Genomic DNA, 13,198 nt, shown 5'->3' with positions numbered 1-13,198 from the left:
CAGTTAAACTCAAACAACCAGTTTTTGGGCAGGCTTTAAAACACATGGGCAAACTCAAGCCTTGAAGTCAGATACAAAGAAAAATAATACAGCAGGGAATGATGCTATAATGAAATCCAAATGTCAGCCATTCTAGTAAACCTCTACTGCTGGGAATTGTAGTGGTTTTCTTGTTAACACTTTTTATTCTGTATGAATCGAGAAAAGAAGATCTGCACGTTCTGTCTCCAATCTATACACAGACAAAGATAATGTAAAAGATGGAGTACACTGGAGACTTATCAAAGAACAGATTATTTACAGTAACAGTGACAAGGGAACTAATAGAACTGGGCCTGCTGAGATTCCAATGAGTTTGTGACCATTTCAGTATCCCCCGATTTCCCCAGGTGTATTTCTCATACCATACGCTTCTTCAATAAGAGCGCAGTAAGGATTAATGCCACTGCCGCTGCGTTTGGATTCCTGCTCTCCAAGCCTCAGGATGTTCTCCAGCCCATTCAGAGCTACTTGCACAATCTTGGAGTCCATTACTGTAAGGAGGTCACAGAGTGGTTTGATGCACCCCAGTTCTACTAAATACCTGAAAAATATCACATGGAACCCAGTTAACTGTCTGCAAAATTACAATTTGTGTAGCCATTTAAGCACTTAGTATGAAGGTCAAACAAATCAAAACAATCAGATAAAGTATCAACTTGACTGGAAAAATTAGAAAAAGTAAAGACATCTATTTCTACCTAGTCAATTTTGCTGAAACAATGAAAATAACTTTAAAATCATTTCTCTGTCTCACTCTCTTCATACAGCTCTGAAATAATAATTTATTTTTTGTAGCATAAACTATATTTCTGTAACCGTAACTTCTAAATATTTTCTATAAAGAGCAATTATATTAATTTAACATGCTTGTAAAGTCTTCATTTTTATTTTATACGAAACTGCATATAAGCATAATGTACTGGTATATGCAAAACAGGAGAAACACTGCACATGATGCCATTGTCCAAGGGGCTGAGCTATTCCTCTCCAGACTGTTACTGCACTCTGTTATACTCTACACCCCTCAGAAGTTAGTTTAAAACCTGCATTTAAGTTTTTTTCACATAAGACAAATGGTTTAATTATGTAAATAAGTATTATAGCTGAAATACTTTTTGATTTGTCCCTGAAGGAATAAAAGGCTCATTCATAACAAGGACATGGTCTCTCTGGATACAGCACTGAAAGCACAGTGAAAGCTTTTTCAGTTTCTAGGCAGATAGTTTGCTTTTTTGCACAAACACCAACTCAGTCTATTGCAGTAAAAGATTTAAACCATTTCATACTTGATCTGTTCAGCAGAGCCTCCCGATGTCGCATTTGTGATTGCCCAAGCAGCTTCCTTCCTTGTCCGAAACTCAGCCGTTTGCAAAATATTTATAAGAGCTGGGAAGATATGGGCGTCTATGACTGTCTGCAAAAACAAATGACATGGCAGGGTCGTAATAAAAATTAGAAATAACTTCTTTGTCCTGAGTTAATGTCCATGCCCAGCATAAGACATTAAACAATGAAATGTCACTTCATCAAACACCAAAACTGATAAATCAGTTTTCAGCCTTACATTCAAAACCTCAGTTATTGCTGTGGTCTGTTCTTATTCTAAATTCATTCAAAAACACATTCAGACTCAAGTGACTGCCATATCTAATGAGTTACTTAATCATACCCTGACAGCAAAGAATGCCATAGTTCCCTTATTTTTCCAGGTAGTAAACCTCTCAGCTATTAAGTCAGTAAACCATTAAGTCATTAAGATCCCCTAACTTCCCAGGCCTGTGTGCCATACTACATTTCCAGTGTGCAAGACAACAGAGCAAAGTTGTTCATGTAAGAACTGCTCAAAACAAGCAACCACTTGATGAAAAGACAAAGCACTGATGGTTTGGTAGCAGGGTTCTCTCCTTGGCTTGACAAAGTGATAGAAGCCAAATAAACATTTGGGCAGCAACTTAAAGTTTCTGGTAACTCCTTCTGACAACAGCCTTTTGCAATAAGATGAAAATTAAACCAGTTTTTTACATACCTATGACAAGGATTTGAAACACTTTGATAAGGATCATTCAAACAAGCAAGATCTCAGGATTACTTTTTTAATCTACCACTTTACAAGTATAAATCATCACAGAACTAACAAAGGGAAATCCAAAGAAAGACAAAAAGATCCTTTGCACAGAGTTCTGTAGAAGAAAACAGATAAGATACACCAAAAAGCTACAGTCAATTCATAGGGTGAATGGCTAACCTGGTAAAAATAAAACAATTGTTTGATATTTCCTTTATCCTTCCTGTTTGTCTAGGCATCCACAATGCCTCTCCTTCATAAATCCATACAGCCTCACAGTTGTAGCAACAGGCCCATGAACACTGTCTCCTATTCCAAAGAACCTACATTTCTGATACAGAAATGTGGGGTCTTCAAGGAAAACTATTATCTCCATCAGGCCGTGTTGTACTACACTTGTACATTGCCAAGAATATTTGAAAAAGTATCCTTAACTGAAATTTTAGAACACTGCTGCTGAAAGTGATAGGTCGTAAACAGGAGCCAGCTATTTAAAAAATCAAAAAAGATAAAAGGAAGTATCTTGAAAAGAGATGCATTTTACCCCCTCACATATTTTACTTCAAAAAACCCCAAATAATTTGTGAAATTATCACTGTAGGGCATTTGGAACATGAGAGCATCTGCTTCATTAAGGTTATCACATCAAGGACCTTTCCAGCTCAAAGGCAGATACAAATAACAGGAAAGTAATAAATAAAACACACAGTGACACAAACCCAATAGACAAGGGATAAGGAAACAATCACAAAGAAGAAAAGGTTCCAGTCACTAATTAATAGGTCATTAAGAAAGTACAGGCAGAGAGCCAGCCTGGATTTTATAGCTGATGACAGGGACAAGTGCAACTGTGCAAAATTTAATAACAAATCTTTTCTTAACTATTTTACCATGTAACTACTCTCTCTGTCACACCTGAGCACTGTAAAGGTTAGGTGCTAGCAACTGAGCACGACTCACTTTGGGCCAGGAATTGGACCAGGCCTCAGGAGAACCCTTTGTGTCTGTGGGGCCAGCAGCTACAGTGGGTGGGGGTGTCTCAGCAGCAAAACGGGCCCATAAAACATGAATCTGGGGTCAGCAATAGGTGTCAGGTCTTGGATGAAAGGGTCACTTGCAACTGGAGCAGGTGAAGGTCTCGGCATCAACCACTGGAGGAGGATCACAGCCTATAGGGCCCATGTGCCTGGATGCCAGCTAGTAGAGGGACTGGAGCAAAGTTTAATGAAGATCCCAGCACCTCAGCTGCAAAGGAACTGCAGGTCACAGAACCCATTTGCCTGGACACCTGCCGTGTGTGGTAGGGGAATTGATGTTATTCCCAAAAGCAGTGGTGGGTATGGAAGAGCACAGTGTACTGAGACTGCTGGCAAACTGGGCAGCAACTGGGAGGTCCAGGATCCAGGCATGGACAGAGGGTTTGTGCTGATATTCAATGGGTCTGCAAGCGTGGAGATGCCCAAGACAAACATGTTCATTGGTTTGCCAGTGAGAATCCAGCTGAACCAGCCAGTGAGTAGAACCCAAGCACGGTGAGTCAAGAAAGGTCCTGATGCAGCCATGGACAGCAGCTGAGCAGAGAACCAACACTGGTACTTGAGATATGTGTGACTGTGCACCTAGAGAGTGAGAGTGGAAGTGTTTTCACCAGTGAACTTCGGTTCTCATCAGATGGAGAGGAGAAAGGGGACTTGTCAGCCTACACTTTGCTTTATGTGAGTCCAGAGAATTCTATACAAGGGTGCTGTTGAGGCAGAAGCCCTAAGAAGAACAATGTGTTCCAGGATGTCAAGCATTGCCTACTAAAAGATCTTGATACAGATCTAGGATAGGGATATTTGAGAGCATTAAGATTTTTCTATTGCGGCAAAAAACAAGTCAAAAAAATCTCATTATCACTTCTTAAATCCTCTCCCCAAAACAATCCTTTTACAGGAGATTCATTTCCTTAGAAAGTGTATTCTCAAAACCAACTTCTATAATAAATACTAAAATCAGAGTATGTTACATGATAGTGTGCAAATACATCAGCACACCTTATCTGACAGGCAGTAACTAACACTTGAGCCTTCTTACTGCCAAAAAGAAAAGTTAGCTTAAAAGGTTTCAACTTAAAACTTGTAAAATAGTAAGACAATTCCAAAATAAAAGGAACTAGCAAAAGGAGGGCAATTAAGTTGGAGAAAAAAGATTGTTACTGTTTTTCTTCAGGCTCAATCAACTTTGAACTCTTTGCTTTAGTGCTTGAATGCTTCAGTGGGTAAAACTACTCTTTTTAAGAGTGGAGAAATACACACATGAACCTTCTCTGAAAGAACTGAATCCAGATCTCACATCTCTTGGCTGAGTGCTCTTACTTCTGTTTCTATTGCATAAAAGGCTATGGGGACTTTGCTTCATTCTGCTCTACAATGAAATTGGCCATCTTTACCCAAACAGAACAAGTTAAAGCACCACAATGAATCACAGCCTCTCATAAGGCACTTCTCTGAAAGAGACTGACTCAAGAGAGATGATTACCAGTCAGCATACTTTTATATTTTCTACTGCCTGACAGGCAACATGAGTGCTGCCATCTCACCCTAGCATGAGTCTGAGTGAAAGGTTCTCAACTCTCCCTCTGTAACACCACAAAGCTTTTACACTAGCACCCTCTCAAATAGTTGAAACTCTCAGAGCTCAGGTTTAAGGAAAAAAAACACATTAACTAGGTGAGAAAATGGTCTGCTTTAACATTGATATCTTCACTAGATTTCAAAAGTCTAGTTAAGCTCAGCAAGGGAGGAAACAATAAAGTACCAATACAGACTAAGTGCTAGGTAGCATCTATATTTACACCCTATGACTTGTAGCCTGCCCACAGCAGTTACTCTTGAAAGCACACTGGAACGCCTAAGGATTCCCATCTCTATGATATTTTATGTCTGAACAACAGTTACTGTGGAAACAGGTCATGTTTCCCTTTCAGGTAAACTTCTTTTAAGTGATAAAACAGTAAATGCTAAAAAAGAATTTGATTTAGCGAGGGTTTTTTTGTTGTTGTTGTTGTTTTGGTTTCTTGTTTTTTAAGAAAAGCAAGCCTCAGGCAGGGCAAAGCCCTAAAGAACTGTGGCAGGATGAGGCACTTAGAATTTCTAAGGACTTAGATTGGCTTAATTCAAATTACTTTACTTTTTTAGCATTCCTATAATGTGTGTGCCTGATATGGAAGTCTGTTTAAGACTAAAGAAATGTAGCATATAGAAAATGCTCAAGATGAGTATAGCTTTCAAACAAAAGGAACAGAGTTAAAGGATTGCAGTTCCACAAGAATTTGAAAAACATGAAAGAGATAAAAAGGTTTTAGGCTGCCACTACTCGGCACAGAGTAGTGTGCCTAGTAGTGGCAGCCTAAAACCTTTATATCTATCTACAATATGCATTAGAAATCGCTTTTTTGCACAATAGGCAATCTAAAGCCCATCCTTTAATACATTATATATATATATTAATACATTTAATACATTAAGCTAACACTGAAGTTTTTGCCCAGCTGCATCCATTGGTATTTGTTGGAGGTGAACCCCATCTGGAGTTGTAATTACAAGTCTTCCAGAAAACCAAAACTGAATTCTAACTGAAATTAAATTTTAATTGAAACATGAACTTTCAAACTTCATTTCTAATGCTCAGTACTTCACCAAACCTGACCCTCACTTTTAAAGTGTCAACTTTTCTATGTTTGGTTTGGGGTGTGTATGTTGTTTTGGTCTGGGGTGGTTTATTTAATAGTTGGTATCCCGGTGGTGTAGTTCTCTAGGAGGGTTGTCTGTCTCTTGGAAACACTGTACCTGTCTTATTTTAATCAAGTTTCTTCACTTCACAGTATTGGATTTTTAAAGAATGAAGCCAGACTTCAAAAATGAATTTTTCATTACACCTGCATGGATGTTTAATCTAAATATGTTGCAGTCGTTGTGAGGGAGGTCTTCAGCCACAGTGTATTAAATTGATATTTAGAGCCCTGTGAGTATCTGCTTCTTCCCCTTTGGGCTCCCACACCTAAATCACTCTTGATATGCAAACATACACACATTTAATGTGTACGTGCTGGCACCACATGTCTACATATCATTCATCACATAAATGTGAAAGCAAACAAGTCCTACACTGTGATTTTTTTCTTGCTCCTGCAACTTCTCACATTACCTTTAACAAATCAAAATTACAGTCACCACATAATTGGCAGCTGCAAATACAGCCCTACTGCTATGCTCTCCCTCTCCTGGCTGGAAATTTTAGTTCATAGAAGCTTCTCAGTGACTTCTTTTCCACTTACCTTGTTTATTTATTCAATTTACAACTGCTTCATAAATAACTTAGCAAATATTTGTAAGCTGAAACTACTTCACACTATGGCATGGGTACAAAGAACACTGCCTTCCTAGAGTCAGAGAGGAAGCACTTCAGACCTCAGTTCTAATGAACCTTTATGTTGTTGACACAGACACCTAAGCCTATCCTCCAAACTGCGTATGAAGCAAACTTCTAGCCAGTTTACACAAGGCTGTTATTGCCATCAGGAAGAACCTACAGCATAATAAGCTCTATCCTGCTTTTAGTATTGGTCAACCCTAAACAAACAAAACAAAGAAAGAAAAAACCAAACAGACCGACTAGCCTCCCAAAGGCAGTAACACACCACTGACTGCTGTGGTTTTCAGCCACAATAAAGAAATTAAAGATAATCTAGCTCTGCTGCCCTCAATGTGGTATAAGGTATGCAGAAGCCTGAAAGCAGATTTTGTACTTAAGCACAAAGTCAAACAAAGTAAGAGATTAATCTTTGACTTTCACTAGTCTGCAAACTAATATGACCTTGTCAGCAACGCCATATTTTGCTCTTAATGAATATACTTTTTAAAGTTCTACTACCACAAACAACATGTTAAGATTCTTAGGTTACTTATGCAACCTATAACATAAACTAAACACACTTTAAGGTAACTTGATGCCTGTATAAACCACAGCTCTGTGTGAATCATGTAACTTCTTTTCCATGTCCCCAGCACTGCTTTTGGAGTGGTCCCCAGTGGTCCTTTTGGAGAAGAGCCTCTGACAAATCTGAGCTTGTAACTTTCACCACATTTTGTAAAAATGCATTTAATTCCAGAGTTTTTAAAACTGACACGCAATATATCATTTGCTACACTTGCCCATGTCACTCTTCTGCAAGGTTAAGAAACTCTAGAGGAGGAAAAATATGGCACAGATCCTGTGGCTACCATGCCTACCCATACTCAGACTTCCAGATGCTCTCGTGAAAATTTAAAGTATGTTAGAAAAGAAGTGAGAAGTTTCTTGACCTGTCAAGAGCAGAGAACTCCTATGATGTCTTCACTGTCAGACATGGAAGATTGTGTCTGATGTACTGCCCTCCATAGCTTTTCAACGGGTTGCGGAGTTAAGACAGAACATTTTCTGAGGTATGTGATAGCCTTTCATACCCTTCAGAAGGGTCGACAGTCAGGATTAAGCTTCAGTTGTGCAGTTCTCCTTCTGACTCCCAGGAAGATGTAGTTCCCCTTCTCCCTGACTGGGGAAGCTATCCACTGAAGTACAGCAAAGCTGTATACAAACTAGGAAATTAACAAACAAAAACTATACTTAGTGACAATCACGACTGCATCAGGATATACACATCCACCCCAAACCTTGAAAGCACAGAAATAAAGAGGGGAAAGACTGCTGCATTCCACCACAATTTTCTGTTGCCTAGGCACTGTTGATAACACACTCTGAAAGGCTTTCACTTCCACCTTTGGTGGGGAAAAAAACCCAAACCTCCTGTGCTTTAATAAGAGCCACCAAAGAAAGTTCAGCACGCACTTTCACACATTTCATGCATGTTAATTTACATTGCCTTAACGCTAGAAAGAGTTTACTTTTTGTGTTGGAGTGAAAATCTAATAGTGACAGGCTGCTGCCTTATCTTTTAGAAATGGCAGTGAAAGCCTTTGGAGTGTGCTACCAAACAGCATCAAAGGCAGTATGAAAGTGGAGTTGAATATAAAAGTCCTTCCCTCTGACTATATTTCTATACTTTACAGTGGGTGGATGGAGGGAGAGTAACCCAATGCAATCTCAGAAAACACTAAATATAGTTCTGTCTGTTAATACTGGTTAGGTGAAACACCTATTAGATTCATCAAAATATCTTAATGTCTTCATGGTGTGCAGAAGGGATTGCTTGATTATGGCTTGAGCCCTATCCAAAGTTCCATAGCATTTTAACATCCCAGCTGTTCTGAAGCAACAATCCACTAGTTAGATCAGGTGGTAACTTGCAAAAATGTGGGTTACTATGCCAGGCAGACGTGAAAAAAATTATTATATGCTGAAATCATTCTTGTCTGATTTCTAGCTAAAGATTGTGCATGTTCAAAATCCAGTGAACATCACCAAGAGCAGAACAGATCTGCTCCAGTTTATGACCTCTAGTAGTAACTATTGAGCAATTTACAGGGACTGGGAAGAAAGGAAAGCAAATAATTTCATTTAAAGCTGCATCTAGTATCTTAGAATTCCTTCTGTAAGGAAGACCAGTTGTCAAGAAGTAACATTTTAATTCATCACAATGTGAAATTCATGTAGAGAAAGGAAAAAAAAAACCTACCTCAACTCACAGATTAAACAGGTTCACTCATGAACTTAATTAAATCAAGTATTTATCCCAGATGGGAATTATCCTTCATCATCACAGCAATTAAAAACAGACTACATTTATATTCTCCATTTTAGCATATGACCATCTTCAAGAAACATTTTACCAAACAGCATTTTGAACTTCAGAAATCCCTTTTTTTTAAATGCTTTTCAGCTCAAATGTTTACAATGATTTTGCGATTAAATAGGAGTTGTCTGAAGTACTATCTCAAAGGTATTTTCTAAGAAATTCAGATTTATCAGCTCTGGAGCTGAAAGGAGGATTCCTCACACCTTGTATCTCACACAACATTCTCTAGGTTGAGACTAGAAACTAAAGAATCAAGGGTCTTTCTGGAACTTGTTACACATCTGTGATGGTACTTTCCTTTCAACACAAGGTGATCATTGCAATCACACCTGCAATTGCCAATTTTACTTCCAAGAAACACTGAGCTCTTCAATCAAGCATGTTGTTAGCATTCTCCACTGTGCTTTACTTCACAGCTTTCTCTAATGAGCCATTTTCTGCAGCTCCAAAAATCAAGGCCTCATGATGGACACAATTTGCAGTTATGTCATCATTACCAGGATAGTCACATCCCACTCACAATCAGAAACACTGGTTTTTCATTTAATTTTTGTAACTGTCAGTATAGAGTATGCACTTAGGACAGTCATTTTTTCACTACAAAGCAAGTGTGAGCTTGGAGTCTGAAGGCAGATCAATTACTCCGAATAGGGCCTGAGGGACTCTTAGATGAAATACAGCCTTCACTTTTGAGAAAATGCTTCTTACATTCTTTTTCCCTGGACCTGCATAACACATCAACACAATTTCAACCTTGTCTGTGACATATCCTAAGGCAGCTACTTTTAAGCTGGATTCTTTTAAATCCACATGTATTCTGGTGATTTGTCTGACACTGTTTTCTTCTTGATACAAGACTCCTGAGAAAGAGAACCTCTATGCACATAATCACAAGTATTTTTCTATGCAGAGTTAAAGGGCTTTTTTTTGCACTTTTAAAGAGTCGCTGCTAGAAATTAAAATGCAATACTATTGGCTCATAGCATTAATTTCCCTCTCCCTTCTGACCTCATCTTTTCAAGTCACCATGCAGTTCTAATCTGTTCGCAATAGAGAGGCAGCTGATCTGTGATAAAATACTCCAAAACATTTTAAAACTGCTAAACACACACATGCATGGACTAATGATTTTGTTCAGGTAGATTAGGCAAATTCTGTTTTAACAGAGGAGAGGTTATTTTATCCTTACTCACTTTCATATAAAGACGTGGTAACAGTTTAGAAGACCAAGGATTACCAGGGATACAGATAAGACTCTTCAGCTCAAGCCTCACTTATGCCTGAGTAGTGAATACCAGGTGTACAAGTACAGTGCAAACAAGGACAGGCATCTACTCCTTCACTTGAAAACAGGACAATGTGGTACAGTGGATGCTTACAAAGAAGTTACAGAAGTGATTACACATTACACAGAATGAAATAGCTTCTGGAGCACTAGAATTCAAGTTACCTCTAGGACTCTTCATAACTGTACCTTCAGTAGATCAAGAATATGAAAAATAGAGATCCCAAAGTTTTGAAAAAATACTCTAACAATAAACTACTTTCCATTGTCACTTCTGATATGTCTTTATGGAATGACTTGTATAGGTATCTGGCTTTTTAAAGCTCTTCTTAAATTTGGAACATCCCTATACAATTACACATCCTGAAACAACCCTCCAACAGACTGGAGAAAGACCACAAACTTAAGACAATATATTTGGTTGTACTGTTCCTCAGAAAATAATATTAGACTTTCCAGAAAAAGCAGAAATGCCCTTCTACAGAGAAAACACTGTATTTCGAAGGTGGGTGGTTGAAGAGATAAAGAGCAAAGAAAGAAGAAGAAGAAGCACAAGAAATAAAGGCAAAAACATTTTTACCTTGGTATAAGCAACAGCAACTACCTTCTGGGCACTGCTACTTGCACAGCAACTAAAATTGCTCATGTGGGAAAAATCTAGTGGTACAGTTGCTGATTTCACATAGCACCTTCTGTTAGAAATTCAGCTAATCCACAGATTAACACACAAACCACAATAAAAGCAGAATCAAAATTCTTGGAGCTCTACCAAGGTTAGATTGAGTAACCATATCATTCTCTGTATCTGACAAAAAACATGACCTCCAGTGGTAAAAACAAAATCCTGACCAAGAAAGCCAGAGCAAATACCTCTGTAAGGGGTTCCTTTCCTCACAATCCCACTTCGATCTTAATCACATCTTTACATCAAACAAGAAGGACCCACAGAGCCTTCCAACTTCCTACGTTTTTGGGTTTTGTCTACTCATTTCCTAACATAAGGATCTCTGAATGTTAGATGAGCACTTGCTCTCATTTTCCAGAATTTCAGGTATCTTAGCAAAGACTGAAGTATCTTTCACAAAGGTATTAACTTTATTTCCTATGCCTTCTGAGAGGAAGCCCTTACTGAATGTGTTAAAGTTTTATGCTTGCCCCTTCAGCAGCTGAATGCTCTTTGCAGGGGAGAATGTAAACCAAAGAGATTCCAAGTGTCACCTGCAAAGGCTATAATACATGTATATATAATACATTCCTCAGGAAAATTATGCAGCCTTTTCCTTTTCACAGTCTTGCACAAGTTTTCTGCAAAAAGAGAAGTAACTGCACCCCATAGGTGAAGAGAGTTAAGCACTTCATGCTAATTCTGGTCATACAGAATGAGTAATCCAGAGTCATCATTATAAGAGCAGCAATCAGGCTGCCTTCCAAGGAAAACAGAGGCAACAAGTATGCCTTGGCTACTTTTGTCAAAATATTAAGAGGTTTGGTTCACTTTCTGTGTAAACATTGTTTCTTCCAGGTTACTAATGTGTAAGACAAATATTTCCAGAGTCTAAGATTTCTGACATTTATTGCCATTCCTCAAAAAAAAAGGTCTCCAGCAAGACTTTTATTTACCCTCTGCAATCTCTGAAAATACTTTTATGTATCCAATGAGGGAAAAAGAATTGAAAAATGTAACCTCAGAACTAAATTTGATTTATATGAGACTGTTATTCAACTGCCTGATAGAAACACTTGTATTTATCAGATAAAGCCTGGTTTCAGGGCCAGGTTGGATAGGGCCATGGGCAACTTGATCTAGTGAATGGCATCCCTGCCCAAGGCAGAGGGGCTGAAACTAGATGATCTTTAAGGTCCCTTCCAAACCAAGCCTTCCTAATTCTATCATTCTACAATCTCTTTTTCCAACACTTCTACAAAAGAAAAGGAATGAGACAATGCTCTTTGTATTGGGTTTGCATGGCAAGGTTTTGGGGGGAGCTACAGGACTGGCTTCTGAGAGAAGCTGCCAGAAGCTTCCCCCCTGTCTGACAGAGCCAATGCCAGCTGGCTCCAAGGTAGACCTGAAACTGGCCAAGGCTGAGCTCACCAACGATGGTAATAGCAGCTCTATGATAACTTGTTTAAGAAAGGGAAAAAATTATTGTGCAAAAGTAACTGCAGCCAGAGAAGAGAGGGGTGAGAATACATGAGAGAATCAGCCCTGCAGACACCAAGGTCAGTGCAGAAGGAAGGGCAGGAGGTGCTCCAGGTGCCAGAGCACAGATTGCCCTGCAGACACCAAGGTCAGTGCAGAAGGAAGGGCAGGAGGTGCTCCAGGTGCCAGAGCACAGACTGCCCTGCAGCCCCGTGCTGCAGACCATGCTGAGGCAGGACACTCTCCTGCAGCCCATGAGGTCCATGGTGTAGCAGAGATGCCCCTGCAGCCCGTGGAGAACCTCACGCTGAAGCAGGTGGATGCCTGATGGAGTCTGTGACCCCATGGGAAGCGCACGCTGGGGCAGAGTCCTGGAAGCACCTGTGGCCCCTTGGAGAGAGAAGTCCACACTGGAGCAGGTTTGCTGGTGGGACTGGTGACCCCAGAGGGTACCCATGCTGGAGCAGCCAGCTTCTGAAGGACTGTCTCTCCTGGGAGGGACCCCATGCTGGAGCAGGCAAAGGACTTCCCTCCCTCACTTCCCTCCCTCAGGAGGAAGCAGCAGCAGAAACAACCCGTGAAGAACTGATTGTATTCTGCACTACCAAGGAGAGGAGGAAAAGAATCAGGGATAAAGTTAAGTCCAGAAAGGAGGGAGGGGTGGGGGAAAGGTGTTTTCAAGATTAGCTTTACTTCTCATTATCCCACTCTGATTTTGATTGGTAATAAATTCTATTAATTTCTCAAGCTGAGTGTGGATTTGCCTATGACAGTAATCGGTGAGTGACCTCTCCCTGTCCTTAACTCACGAAACTTCCCTTTATTTTCCTTCCCCTGGCCAGTTAAAAAAGAGTCACAAAGTAGTTTTAGGGGACACCTGACATCCCA

At 39.6% G+C, this 13,198-nt stretch overlaps 1 protein-coding gene across 3 annotated transcripts in view; it reads right to left on the bottom strand.

Moving 5' to 3' along the window:
* Nucleotides 1-13,198, bottom strand: part of KPNA1 (karyopherin subunit alpha 1) — a 52,466-nt gene that overhangs the window by 5,258 nt on the left and 34,010 nt on the right. For 2 of the 3 annotated variants that reach the window (XM_084226830.1, XM_084226829.1), the window contains exons 12-13: nucleotides 1,329-1,456; nucleotides 405-583 (exon numbers count right to left, since the gene is read on the bottom strand). In XM_084226830.1, coding sequence (XP_084082956.1) covers nucleotides 405-583; nucleotides 1,329-1,456 — 307 coding nt within the window. Of the gene's footprint in view, nucleotides 1-404; nucleotides 584-1,328; nucleotides 1,457-7,593; nucleotides 7,726-13,198 lie in introns of those variants that run through there. The other variant, XM_084226831.1, reaches the window with a different exon arrangement.

This window comes from Fringilla coelebs, assembly GCF_963513975.1.
Source record: "Fringilla coelebs genome assembly, chromosome: 2".
NCBI lineage: Eukaryota > Metazoa > Chordata > Aves > Passeriformes > Fringillidae > Fringilla > Fringilla coelebs.
Note: the sequence above shows the minus strand (reverse complement) of the source record. Positions and strands in the feature narration are given on the sequence as shown.